Here is a 12640-nt window from a genome sequence, read left to right on the forward strand (position 1 = left end):
GTCGGAGGGCCGGGGGTCCGATAGGTAATCCATTCAGGCACCCATAGATTGAGTTTGAGAATGAGTGTTAGGGCTCTTACTCGCTCCTGCGATTGTACCAGTCTGAATGCTGCCACTGCGTTGTGTTTGCGGGGTCGCGCTCCGGCTTTGTTGCGGTACAGCTACGCCCATAGCAGGGGAGCCTCCAGCACCGATCCGGTTTTGCTGGGAAGGTTGGGGTACACGCATCATTGGAGAAAAGCCCTGCGCCTGGGGAACTTGCATGTTCGGACCACCACTCATGCCACTTTGAGGTTGAAAATTCCCATCATGTGAGACCTGATAATTGGGCTGCACGCCCAAATTACCCGCCGCTGCATTCATAGCAACCTGAGACATCCGTTGCTGCTGTTGCTGCTGGTACTGATGGAGTCGTTCCGTGGTTAGTTGTTTGACTTGTTCGAGCGGCATGTTGGGATTGCTCCTTTGGATCTGGCTCTGGATCGTGCTAATCGTTGTTGGAACAGCTCCACTAGATAGGGTGTTCGGTTGACCCATACGTGGAGAAGGTGTAGAGACGCCTTGAGGTGCAGAGTTGTGGAAGGGCGGACTCTGCATTCCGCCTCCCGCTTGGAGTGCTGCAATCATGGCCGGATTGTTTGGGGTACCGTTCACAGTAGGCATGTTCAGATTGGGAGAGTTGGATCCCTGAGGTACAAACTGAGGCTGGGCATGAAATTGTTGCTGAGCTTGCTGAGGCTGTTGAGGGAGTTGCTGCTGCTGGTTCTGTGCCTGCGGCGGTTGTTGCTGCTGAAGCGGATGCTGGGAAGGCTGCTGTCTAGATTGTAGGATCCGCTGTTGCTCTTGGAGGCGATTAGCCTCTCGGATCACCCGAGCGTTATCCGGCGACGCTTGCATTGCCATGTTGGGACGGGGGGCATTGTTCTGCTGCATGCTAGCCTGCGGCATCATTTTCATAGCCATGGGATTTGGAGATATATGATTGTTTACAGGTCCACCACTTCCATGCATCCCCTGAACGTGAGGCCTACCCTGATTGACTCCAACATTTTGTGGGAGTCCGTTTGGCATTCCGTTAGCCAATGGGTTGGATATTCCATTTGGTAGACCATTTGCAGTACTGGTCGAAACAGGAGGAGCGTTTGGATTGTGGGGGATGGCATTTGGAGCTCGTCCAGGAGCATTCATCATTTGCTGTTGATTAGGCATTTGACCAGCACGGGCCGCGAGGCTCGCCTTAACACCACATTAGCCGAGTTGACCATGGAGAAAGCTAAATGGAAACTCACCCTCTGTTGAGCAATCATTTGTTGGCGGTATTGCTCCTGCCTCTCTTGAAGTTTGAGTTCACGTTCATGCTTTAGACGGCTGAATTCAGCGGGAGATGAAATTGGAGGCTTCGGTTGATTGGCTTCATTAACCTTTCTTAACGAAGCAAGCTGCGAAGCTAAATAGAAATGAAGTTAGCATCTTCCAAGGCGCTCGATTGACTTTTGCTTACCATGTTGCTGCTTTTGCAGAATTGTCTCCCGTTTTTTAGCCAATTTCCTCATAGCATCGAGAAGCGCTAGGTGCTTGGAAGACCTTCTTCGATCCACCCGAATAGGTTGAGTACCTCTCCTGCGAATCAAAGGCATCGGTTGTTGATTGTTACCGTTACTGCCCTGTTGTTGTTGTTGCTGCTGTTGCTGTTGGGCTGCAGCTTGCTGCGCCATAACATTACGCTGAGCTGTATCAATTCTCTGATGGTAGGCCCTGAAGTACGCCGTCTTAGACATGTCAGAAGGCAACCCTTCTATTCCTGCCCACCGCTCGAAACACTCCCATGGTGTTCGTCTCTCTGCGCCCGATGTAAACTGGGACGACGGAGTAAGACAACTAGATATCAGTGACCAGTTATAGGAATACTCTTCAACAAGACTGCGAAGTTCCTCGTCTTCAGCATAAGTCCATTGAGAAGATTGTCTCGATTCCAGGAAACCAAGGGAAGGCATAGGATATTCGGTAGGAGGTCTGAAAGGTTGAGCTGGGTGAATGCGATCGCGGATATGCCTGTTTTCGGGTTGAAATAGGGCGACGTTGGTTTGCTCAGGAGGTAGTTCTACAACGGGATGCTCAGAGCCGGAACTGTATTGCGAATAGTCATAGCGACTACGTTTCCTTGCCGGCTCATCCTCGCGGAACATTATCTTTCCGCGAGCGTATTTAGAAACGGGAAGAATTTCAGTCTTCCACGACGCATCTGGGAGGTCTTTGAACCTTGGAAGATTCGTATCTGGGGCAATTTGAACAGGTGTGTAGATGGGTAACTCGTCCAGAAGCTTCTGCGCCGTTGGGGTCATGTCCAGCGAGAATGTAAATTCATCAGAACCCAGGGAAAAAATAGCAGCCGGAGCGACTGTGTCCTGTAAACCATGTCGTGGCTCATCAGGAAACCCTTCACTGACCGAATCCTCCTCACTTGAAGGCACCAAGTCTGGCGTAGGGTGTGAAATCTCCATAGCGTCGTTGCCCAATTCCGCTGGGGGGGAAACCATTGTGGCAGATTGCGGTCCATTCTTGCACGGAGAATCTTTTGGTGGAATTCTAGCTTGAACACGCAACATCGACCGAGATTCGGGGTCACTGTGAATATACTCTGCACACCAATCTGCACAACTCTTTGCCGCAGCAAGCTTCCACTTGCGTTCTTCCCGGAAATCTGTCCGCATCCATTTCATATGGTCTAACAGAACATCCCAGTGAGCTGCCTGCCTCGGTGGTTCCGCAGAGCGCTTCAATTGGCGCAGTGGCCATCTGTTAGCATGCTGAAGATCATAGATGCGGCGAAGTATACGGCAATCCATCTGTTCCTGATAATCAAGAAGATAGTTATTCGTGGTTAAAGTCTTATGCGCAGAAGAAAGAAGAGCCGTCAAGGCAGTACCACGGGGTGGAGCATAAGCCTTGTTTTGAAATAACGTGAAGAGATAATCCCGCTCTTCATTTAACTTGATCAAAGCGCCAGATTGTTGGCGGACAAGATCCATGTCGCCATCCTTATCCGGTTGTTGCTGCTGTTTCGGAAAGACAACAGTAGAGAATTTGTTTCTTTCCTTCTCGCGTGCTCTTCTGTCCTTAAGGCGTAGTTTTGCAGAGTCCGTGGAATCATAAACGCCAGCCCGGGCCGAATCAGTAGGCTTCTCAACCGTGTGCGGCTTTTCAATAGGCGAAACAGGTGTCTTTGGTGCTTCGCCTAAAATCTCGGATACAGACTTGTGCCGAATCGCCCCGGACGATACTCTAGTTGTCATTCTCTCTGGTGGCGGTCCCGGATGAGGGGATGAACTTGTTTTCTTTGTAAGTTGCGTACCTGGCGCTACATCCTTGACGACGGTCTCAGCCTGACTTGACGCTTGACCCAGTGGTGACTGTGGTTGAGATTTGGACTCTACTATAGCAGCAGGGGTTGATTCCGGCATTTTGGATTCCGGTAGCAAATCTTTGGACACTTGTTCTGAAGCACCTTCTGCCACGTTTGCTGTGGTTGAAGTCGACGGGAGGTCCTCGGAAATAACCTGATTTGTCAAGGGCCCGGTGCCAGCACCGTCTTTGACCTGACTGACCAGGAGAGCATTTTGTTGGAGAGACTGCGCCTCTTCGAAGCGAAGCTGTTCATCTGGTGTTGTCGGAACAAAGCTTGATCGTTCTTGAGTAGCTGCTATTCGTTTAGGTGTTGGAAGTTTCTCAGCTGAGACGTCTTCAGTAGTGCTTGTGGCCGGGGATGCAGCAGTTGGAGCGGGGGTGTTATTCGAATACGGCCCAGCAGATGAGACGGGGGATAGGGGCTGGTCGGTAACATGCACAGGGCGACCTGGAAGGGGAGATGCGGGAAGATCATGTTGGGGTTTCGGTGTTGATATGGCTGGCTGAGCGGATGGAATCGCTTTTGTTGCGTCTTTTTGATCGGCCCGAACTGTAGCATCGCTAGGGTCCTGGGAGCTGCGAGGAGTATCTGGCAAAGAGGAGGTTGCCTTCTGTCCTTGTTGCAGGTTCTGAGCAGCATGTCTTACTTCTGGAGCTGGTCCATCAGCCTTCTGCGATATTTCAGTTGTCCCAGGAGCTAGTTGAGGTGCGGCTCTGCTATCGGATGGTTGAGGGCCAGAGTAAGATGGGTGTTTCTCTACTGGATGCGGCGCTGTGACTCTCTGCGTCTCAGCATCCAAAGCTCCTTGTGAAGCCACCTCGGACGCGCGAGCCTCTGCTTGCGGCAGCGCCGGAGCCGGAGCAACATTGGGGCTCGCTGGGGTTGTTGCGGGTACAGGTAAGGAAGCTACTTTCGTCTCTCGCACTGGGGGAACCGCATAGCTGCGTAGTGCTGGGAGCGTGGCTTCGTTGAAATAACGTCCTCTGGAGAGCAGTGAGTAAATCGCAACCGTCTGATTTAGGATAAATAGAGAAAGGGGGGGGGGGGGGGGGGAGAGGAAATAACGAAAGGCAAGAAGATGGGTCCGAAACTGAACTATGACCGATAAATTAGGGTGAACTTACTTTGTGATGTCGTTCGCATCGAGAAACGCCTGCTCCTTTTCCCGATACGCGGAGTCGGCGAAAGTCTCGGTCGCGCCCGCGTATCCTACGGTCGCAAAGTAAAGCTCGCTCAATTTACGCTTCCGCGACAACAAACAACGTCTAAAAGTCCCAGTGAGCGATGGAATCAAATCGCAAAATGCGCTTCAGTAGACTTGATCATTCATAGATAATACTCACGCGATCTCATCTTGCTTAGACCGAAGAAGCTCTTCCCGGAGCATCGAGTCTAATTCAAGAACACAACATCCGATTAACGCGCTGAAAATGAGGAAGATAGGTTGAGCGAAGTCATCCAGAGGGGAAAAATCGCTCCGAAATGATGAAATGGTTGTGGTTGTGATGTTTTGCGATGCAAGATGGTCAACACAGAGATGGCACTGTGAAGGGATTTTTGGGGAGGGTTCGTGGTGATGGGAAGGGAGTCGAGTTGTGGTTGGTTGACTGCAAAGCTTTTTGGAAGGGTACCCGGAGCAGCGAAGCAGGTATGGGCGAACCCTTGGTATTGGAGGTATGTTTGACTATTATGTTATTTTACGGCTAGTTATTCCCTATTTTAGGGGGGAGATGCGTTTATTCTATTGTAGCCCATGCCCCGGACATTGCGAAATAATATGCGAACGAGCAATCCAGCCTTTTGCCCTTGCCATAATCAGGTTTTGAGGTGGTTAACGTGATGGAGATTGAGCTACTGGCTTGAGCATGAACGCCAAGACCGGCGCCCCAGCTTTTCCTACCGCCTTGACAGAGCAGGAATGTCTGGCAGAAAAAAAAGTTGCCCGCGTTTCTGATGCTCAGCCGCTGACCAGCAAGAGCTCATTTTTTAACTTTTCTGTGCTCAATAGGACTTCAGAGATGGCCAAACGCAAGAGGGACGAGGTGGCTAAAGAGCTTCAGCAGGCACAACCGTCGAAGATTGCCAAATCAACGAAATCAAAGGGACCTTCGTCCTCCGAACAAACCGACAGTGCCGCCATAACGTTGCAGATAGTTACTGGTTCATATGAGCGAATCCTACATGGATTTACGGCATCAGTTCCTTCAACCTGCTATTCCGATGGTCTCAAGAAGTCTTCAGATGATGGATCACCCGTTCAATTCGTGGATACCTTTCTATTCGAGGCCCATGCCTCTGCGATCAAGTGCTTAGCCCTGTCCCCGTTGCCCAAAGCAGATTCTACAGAGCCTCCGAAAGTCATATTGGCTAGTGGCGGTACAGATGAACGCATCAACCTTTATTCGCTGTCTGCGGCGCCTCCTACAGTGAGCGAGCACTATCCCACGGTCCCTACACTCGCCGGCAACAAAATCCTGGAGAATCCTAAAAACAGAGAACTCGGAGCTTTGCTACACCATTCTGCGCCTATCACCTCTCTTAGTTTTCCTTCACGATCGAAGTTATTGGCAGCTGCAGAGGATAACACCATCTCTGTTAGTAGAACTCGTGACTTGACTGTTGTTTCTACGATTAAAGCTCCTCATCCCAAGGTTCAAGGCAGACCTAGTGGTGATACCGCTCCTCCTGGAGGCTCTCCATCTGGCATCAATGATTTTGCCGTACACCCGAGTATGAAGCTGATGCTAAGTGTTGGGAAAGGAGAGAGGTGTATGCGGCTCTGGAACTTGGTTACGGGAAAGAAGGCTGGGGTACTGAACTTTGACAGGGAGATCTTGCAAAGTGTGAAGGAGGGCCGGTGGAGCACTGGCGAAGGAAGAAAAATTGTTTGGAATGCAGCGGGAGAAGAGTTCGCTGTGGCATTCGAATGGGGAGCAGTACTTTTTGGCATTGTGAGCGCTCTACCACTAGGCTTCTAGGTCAAGCTTTCTAACACGGTCACAGGATTCAACGCCGATCTGCAGGGTCTTCCCAGGACCGCGAAGCAAGTTGCATGAAATAAAGTACACATCAGTGGGCGATGAGGAACTATTTGCAGTGTCGACGGAAGATGGCAGAGTCATATTCTACTCAACTAGGAACGTACGGAAAGCGGACGACGGTGACGATTCGTCGATTCCATACGCCGAGCCAGTTGCTCAATTTGGTGGCAAATCTCAAGGATACCCAGGGAGGGTGAAGAGCTTTGAGTTGTTAAATTTGAAGGGCCAGCCGGGAATCAATGATGATGACTTTGCTGTAGTTACAGCAAATAGCGAGGGTGTGGTGCGTGTTTGGCAGTTGCTTGGTGCCCAGTTGCGCAATGCTATTGCGAAGAAGTCTAGTGACACAAAGGATATCCAAGTGGGCAAGCTTTTGAGCTCTTACGAGACAGGAAACCGAATAACCTGTCTGAAGGCATTCGTCATGATGCCTTCTGAAGAGTGCACCCCAGAGGATTTTGAGTCATCCGATGGAGAAAGTGAGGATGTATTAAGTAGCGAGGAAAGTGATGCTGATTAGGGTCAGCACTCCGAATACTACTGACGATTTCGTTGTATATACCCTGTTACTATTAAAAGACGTAAACCATAGATTGAGTATGAGGCAACTATAAAGGCTACTTTACTTTAATACTAGCTGATCCCTTTGTTAGGGTGAAAATATACATCCGAAATATGATGAGTCACATCTGAACCGATAACTATATGCTGGCTGTCCCCAACTAACATTATTACCTTAGGCGAGCTCTGGTCAACCGAGATGCTGCAGCCATCAATACGTTTCATAATCAATACCGTTATCAATATTAATAAGATAAAATTTCTGAGAAGAATCAAAGAAGCCAAGCTGGAACTTTTGATAGTGTCTAGAAACAACTGCCGTCACCCACCGCCTGCTCGCTCTCCACTGCACAAAACCAACCAACCCCCACTAAACCCAGTGTAGGCCTAAAGATCGTATCGCCTCCGTCGATTTGCAAAACCAGCAAATTTCATCCTACGATTCCTCGACGTCCACGCACCAACCTTCTCCTGTACACCGTTTCATTTTGCGAACCCCGCTGTCGAGCGCAATCATGGCTACCAACGGCGATTTTTCAGACGAGGAGTCCCAGCCCGGGTCTCCCATTCTTAACGCCAATGGCCAGGATGATATCCAAGACCAAGAGCCCCTCGAGCAGGAGGAGAAGCCCATCAAGTCAGCGATGAAGAAGGACTTCATACCTGTTTCTCAGCCGAAACGACCGGAACTACCGGAGCAACCCAACCCAGAAACGCTCGACCTGTCTACACTAACTCCTCTGTCACCTGAGATTATCGCCCGCCAGGCTACGATTAACATCGGTACCATTGGCCACGTCGCTCACGGTAAGTCAACGGTGGTGAAGGCTATTTCAGAGGTTCAAACTGTCCGATTTAAGAACGAGTTGGAGCGAAACATTACCATCAAGCTGGGTTATGCCAACGCGAAAATCTACAAGTGCGACAACCCCGCTTGCCCTCGGCCGACATGCTACAAGAGCTATAAGAGTGAGAAGGAAATTGATCCGCCCTGTGAGAGAGATGGATGCTCTGGCCGCTACCGTCTCTTAAGACACGTTTCGTACGTAGCGCCCAGCTATCTTGACGTAGTTGCCATGGGGTTGCTAATTTAGGTCCAACACAGCTTCGTCGACTGCCCTGGTCACGACATTCTTATGAGTACCATGTTGTCAGGTGCCGCTGTCATGGATGCTGCTCTTTTGCTTATCGCTGGAAACGAAACCTGTCCTCAGCCCCAGACTTCGGAGCATTTGGCTGCTATTGAAATCATGAAGCTTAGCCACATCATTATCCTTCAAAACAAGGTCGATTTGATGAGGGAAGATGGAGCGTTGCAGCATTACCAGTCGATCTTGAAATTTATCCGTGGTACCGTTGCCGACGGCTCTCCCATCATTCCCATCTCCGCTCAGCTCAAGTACAACATCGATGCCGTCAACGAGTATCTGGTTTCGCACATCCCCGTGCCAGTCCGCGATTTCACGGCATCTCCTCACATGATTGTTATCCGGTCTTTCGACGTGAACAAGCCTGGTGCAGAGATTGATGAGCTAAAGGGTGGTGTGGCTGGTGGTTCCATTTTGACTGGTGTCCTCAAGTTGAACGATGAAATCGAAATTCGACCAGGTCTCGTCACTAAGGACGAGAACGGCAAGATCCAGTGTCGCCCTATCTTCTCGCGGGTTGTGTCTTTGTTTGCCGGACACAACGACCTGAAATTCGCTGTCCCCGGTGGATTGATCGGTGTTGGTACTCGTGTTGACCCTACTCTTTGCCGTGCCGATCGCCTGGTTGGTTTCGTCCTCGGTCACCGTGGGCGCCTTCCCGCTATCTACACAGAGCTAGAGGTCAATTACTTTTTGCTGCGCCGACTTTTGGGTGTCAAGACTGCCGACGGCAAGCAGGCCAAGGTCGCCAAGCTGGCTAAGAACGAGGTTCTCATGGTTAATATCGGCTCTACAGCTACCGGTGCGAAGGTGGTCGGTGTCAAGGCTGATGCTGCTAAGCTGAGCTTGACTAGCCCAGCCTGTACTGAGGTTGGCGAGAAGATTGCCATTAGTCGAAGAATTGAGAAGCACTGGCGTTTGATTGGTTGGGCCAACATTGTTGCGTAAGTCAAAACCATTTTCCTCGTTCCTCACAAGCTTGATCTACCAAATCGGAGTATATCTGTCTAACTTTGAGCAGTGGTAACACCCTCGAGCCCATTGTCAACTAATTCGAAGACACTTGTTGCCAAGCTCAGGTCAGGTTTCCGAGACCGACTGCAAGGGGGGAAGCAGCCCTCCCCAGGGGAAATCTGGCGAAAAGGGGAGAGGCGTGCGGTGATAAGTGATTATACCAAACGTCGTTATGATAGAGTATGCTTGAAGGTCCACTAGTCGCCTCTTCTGCCCGCCGGAAATCAAAGACAAGAACGCGTGGGCCTCTCATGCAGGTCAATCCGTTGAAGGTTCGCAAAACGGGCAAGGTTTATCCGGCAGGCAGATTGGGCTGATCAGAGGACGAGGAGAATATAAAGTAGAGACGGCCACTTCTGATGAGAGTTATGACGGCTTTTTGCTTTAGGGGTGGGAAAAAACCTGTTTATATTGTGCCTATCGCATTCTGATTTCGACTTGTATGGACAATTAGACGAGCTATTCAAGGGGACACGAAATGCAACGAACTTAAATAAGACTCCAATGCTGTATGTCTCGCGACGATGACTAGGAAACATACGTTAAGAGGCATGCGCATTAAACACGAGAGGGCGATCCAGGGCTGCAGCGGAGGGTGACTAATACCGTAAAGCTGCATCATCCAAGTATTTCAAGCTGTCCTTTGTCCGCCTTCGGACCTACAACCTACCAGCACCTTGCAACTTCCCTGCTGCTGTGCTGACGATTTACGATGTGGATTCTCGATGTAAGTGTTCAGATCCTGAAAATTTTCATCCTGAACATATCTCTTCAGGAACCGGAGTTGATGTCATTGCTTCTAGCAACTGGCGCGTCTACTGGACCGCCCCTTCTTCCCATGGAAGAACGTACTCGTCGGCTTTTCTTTAGGCCAGTTCATTCTTGAGGGGATTCTCTCGTTCCGTCAGTATAAGGTTCTCCAGCGAACCAAGGCCCCTAAGGTGCTTGAAGGCGAAGTGTCTCAAAAGGTTTATGATCAGAGCCAAGTAAGTACCTAATCAGGTCTCCCATCGAATAGCAACGGCTCGGCTGACTATCATTGTCACGATTCTCAGGCGTACGGTCGCGCAAAGGCAAAATTTGGTTTCATCTCTGGGTTATATGGTCAAATTCAGAATCTCGCATTCATCTACGGCGATGTCCTCCCCAAGCTATGGGGACTCAGCGGCTTTTTGTTGGCGCAATACCTCCCAGCTCGGTTCCAGGGCGAAATACCCCAGACTCTCCTGTTTCTTTTTGGATTTAACCTTATAAGTACTGTTCTCTCCCTCCCGATCTCCTACTACAACACATTCGTGCTTGAGGAGAAATTTGGCTTTAACAAGCAGACGGTTAAGCTATGGGTATCCGACATGCTTAAGGGCCAGATGTTGGGTATTGTTCTGGGCGCGCCCATCATTAGCGCCGTTCTGAAGATTGTCCAGAAGACTGGGACTTCATGCTTTTACTACCTTTGGCTTTTTGGTGTCTTTGTTCAGGTTTTCGCCATCACCATCTACCCTATCGCCATTTTGCCTTTGTTTAACAAGCTTTCCCCTCTTGAACCTGGTGCGATCAAGACTGGCGTTGAGAATCTTGCCAAGAAGCTCAACTTCCCGCTCCAGGAACTCCATGTGATCGATGGTAGCAAGCGCAGCGCACACAGCAATGCTTATTTTTACGGTCTCCCTTGGAAGAAGCACATTGTCATTTATGATACCTTGATTGAGAAGAGTGAGCCTGAGGAGGTTGTCGCTGTATTGAGCCACGAGTTGGGCCACTGGAGCCTCAGCCACACTACGAAGCTCTTCGGCATCGCTCAAGTATGTTTTGCTACCGCTACCATTGAAAAAGTTTGGAGGATCTCTTACTGACTTTCACAGTTCCACATGTTCTATATCTTTGCTCTCTTCTCGGCGTTCGTGAATAACAGATCACTCTACCAGTCGTTCGGCTTCCACACTGAACAGCCTATTATGATTGGATTCCTCCTCTTCTCTGACGCCCTCGCGCCTATGGATGCTGTCGTTAAACTTCTGATGAATATCCTTAGTCGCAAATTTGAATTTGAAGCGGGTATGTGCTAGGTCTTAGAAGCGTTGCAATCTCAACTAACGGATTCAAAGATGCATTTGCAGTCAACCTCGGATACTCGGAGGAGCTCTCCCAGTCCCTTCTCAAGCTCCAGATCCAGAACCTGAGCACTATGGATGCGGACTGGATGTACGCCAGCTACCACTACTCTCATCCCATCCTTCCTGAGAGACTCAAGGCTCTAGGCTGGAAGGGCAGAAAAGTTACAGACCACAAGGAGGAAGACAGTGAAAAGCCTGTCAAGGCTGCCGACCGTGAACTCTAAGCAGTATTCCTCAGAATCGACACTTTTGTCATAGCTTTAGCTTATTTCATCTATGCTTCGACGATTGTACAGAGAAAGCCGATTTTCATACCCAGTTTCTCGGTTCGCCAAACCGAATCAAGAGTTAAAGGAACATTGTTAGATTATCAGGAAGAACATGAATTATTGAAACCCTAAGTCTAGTACCATAATGCGCCGCGTGCTTTTCAAACCCTAAGGCAAGAGACAAAACCATAAACAACCAGGTCTATTCATCCGCATCCTTCAATTTCGCCTTCTTTTCAGCTTTTCTCCTCTCCTTCTTCAGCCGCTTGCGCTCCTCCTTATCTAGTGTCCCGGTCGTTGCAGCCACCTTCCCCTCAGTGTCGTCAACTTTATCCACATCCATCCCCTCAGGCTCATCTCGGACATTGGCATCATATACCTGATTTCCATCCTGCTCCTGCTCAAACTGTGCCTTATCTTCCCACTTTCCGTCCGCATTATCGTTCCCACTCTGTGCCTGCGCGAGCTGCGCACCCTCCTTCATCTCTGCAATCGCCAAATCCCTCCCCAGAACTTCCCCGGCTAGCCCCGCCTGCACACGCTTCAGATTGTGAAGTATAATATTGGGCGCGGCGGCAGTTGTGCGTGAGACGGGGCCGTGCTCGCTAATCCCGGCGTTCGGTTGAAGCGCTGGGTCAGTGGTTGCGCGGTCCAGGTAGGCGGCTAGGAAGTCGTGGGCGACGGCTTGAGAGATGGGTTTTGAAGAGAGGATTGTTGTGGGAGGAAGTGGGGTTGGGTCTTGCGTGGCCATTTTGTCTGCTGTTTCGTAGAGTCTAACCGTGAGTTGTGCGGCGTTCGGTGAATTGAGGCTTGGGCTTGTACATGCGGCGGTTGTACTGAGTGAATAGAATTGGCGTGAGTCAGATGCTGAAAGCTGGAACAAAATACAGGTCAACAGGTTATCCCGATCAAGTAGTCCAGCATATGTATAGTATGAGTTGTAGTGGCTAGTGATGCCGTACAATTGGTCTCAGACTTCAAAAAAAAAGTTTCGATGTTGGAAGTGGCACGTGCACGCCGGCGCTGGAGTTGATCACCGAATTTTGACGCTTCAACAGTGCAGCACCTACTCCGGAGTAATCTCTAC

At 50.0% G+C, this 12640-nt stretch overlaps 5 protein-coding genes across 5 annotated transcripts, besides 2 other annotated features; 3 read left to right on the top strand and 2 right to left on the bottom strand.

Annotated features, from left to right (window-relative positions):
• Positions 1–8690: part of a sequence feature (contig 1.78 659..353456(-1)) that runs on past the window's edge.
• On the bottom strand, positions 34–4759 carry eaf1 (MYB and HSA domain protein; the record flags this gene model as incomplete). The annotated part of the gene is made up of 5 exons (XM_656984.1): positions 34–1236; positions 1290–1447; positions 1502–4389; positions 4531–4615; positions 4750–4759. 5 exons carry the CDS (start codon positions 4757–4759, stop codon positions 34–36), a joined length of 4344 nt encoding a protein of 1447 aa, XP_662076.1.
• ANIA_04471 (putative 60S ribosome biogenesis protein Mak11) lies at positions 5389–7004 on the top strand. The gene is made up of 2 exons (XM_656983.2): positions 5389–6357; positions 6410–7004. The coding sequence occupies exons 1-2, from the start codon at positions 5425–5427 to the stop codon at positions 6965–6967; spliced, it is 1491 nt and encodes a 496-aa protein (XP_662075.1). The 5' UTR covers positions 5389–5424; the 3' UTR covers positions 6968–7004.
• On the top strand, positions 7427–9208 carry ANIA_04470 (translation initiation factor eIF2 subunit gamma; the record flags this gene model as incomplete). Its single annotated transcript, XM_656982.2, has 3 exons — positions 7427–8050; positions 8114–9100; positions 9178–9208. The coding sequence occupies exons 1-3, from the start codon at positions 7524–7526 to the stop codon at positions 9206–9208; spliced, it is 1545 nt and encodes a 514-aa protein (XP_662074.2). The 5' UTR covers positions 7427–7523.
• Positions 8691–12640: part of a sequence feature (contig 1.179 1..11397(1)) that runs on past the window's edge.
• ANIA_11231 (zinc metalloprotease) lies at positions 9843–11655 on the top strand. The gene is made up of 5 exons (XM_050611720.1): positions 9843–9897; positions 9974–10156; positions 10226–10972; positions 11033–11225; positions 11276–11655. The coding sequence occupies exons 1-5, from the start codon at positions 9883–9885 to the stop codon at positions 11506–11508; spliced, it is 1371 nt and encodes a 456-aa protein (XP_050467714.1). The 5' UTR covers positions 9843–9882; the 3' UTR covers positions 11509–11655.
• Positions 11756–12304, bottom strand: ANIA_09433 (uncharacterized protein; the record flags this gene model as incomplete). Its single annotated transcript, XM_863722.2, has 1 exon — positions 11756–12304. One exon carries the CDS (start codon positions 12302–12304, stop codon positions 11756–11758), a length of 549 nt encoding a protein of 182 aa, XP_868815.2.

Source organism: Aspergillus nidulans, chromosome III (assembly GCF_000011425.1).
Source record: "Aspergillus nidulans FGSC A4 chromosome III".
NCBI lineage: Eukaryota > Fungi > Ascomycota > Eurotiomycetes > Eurotiales > Aspergillaceae > Aspergillus > Aspergillus nidulans.

What these genes read in the sequence shown, in the direction of transcription:
- ANIA_04471 (XM_656983.2), top strand. Translation starts at nt 5,425, where the DNA reads ATGGCCAAACGCAAGAGGGACGAGGTGGCTAAAGAGCTTCAGCAGGCA. An exon ending in GAGCAGTACTTTTTGGCATT is followed by an intron (nt 6,358 to 6,409) that starts GTGAGCGCTCTA and finishes ACACGGTCACAG; the next exon opens with GATTCAACGCCGATCTGCAG.
- ANIA_11231 (XM_050611720.1), top strand. An exon ending in AGGTTTATGATCAGAGCCAA is followed by an intron (nt 10,157 to 10,225) that starts GTAAGTACCTAA and finishes CACGATTCTCAG; the next exon opens with GCGTACGGTCGCGCAAAGGC. An exon ending in CAAATTTGAATTTGAAGCGG is followed by an intron (nt 11,226 to 11,275) that starts GTATGTGCTAGG and finishes ACGGATTCAAAG; the next exon opens with ATGCATTTGCAGTCAACCTC.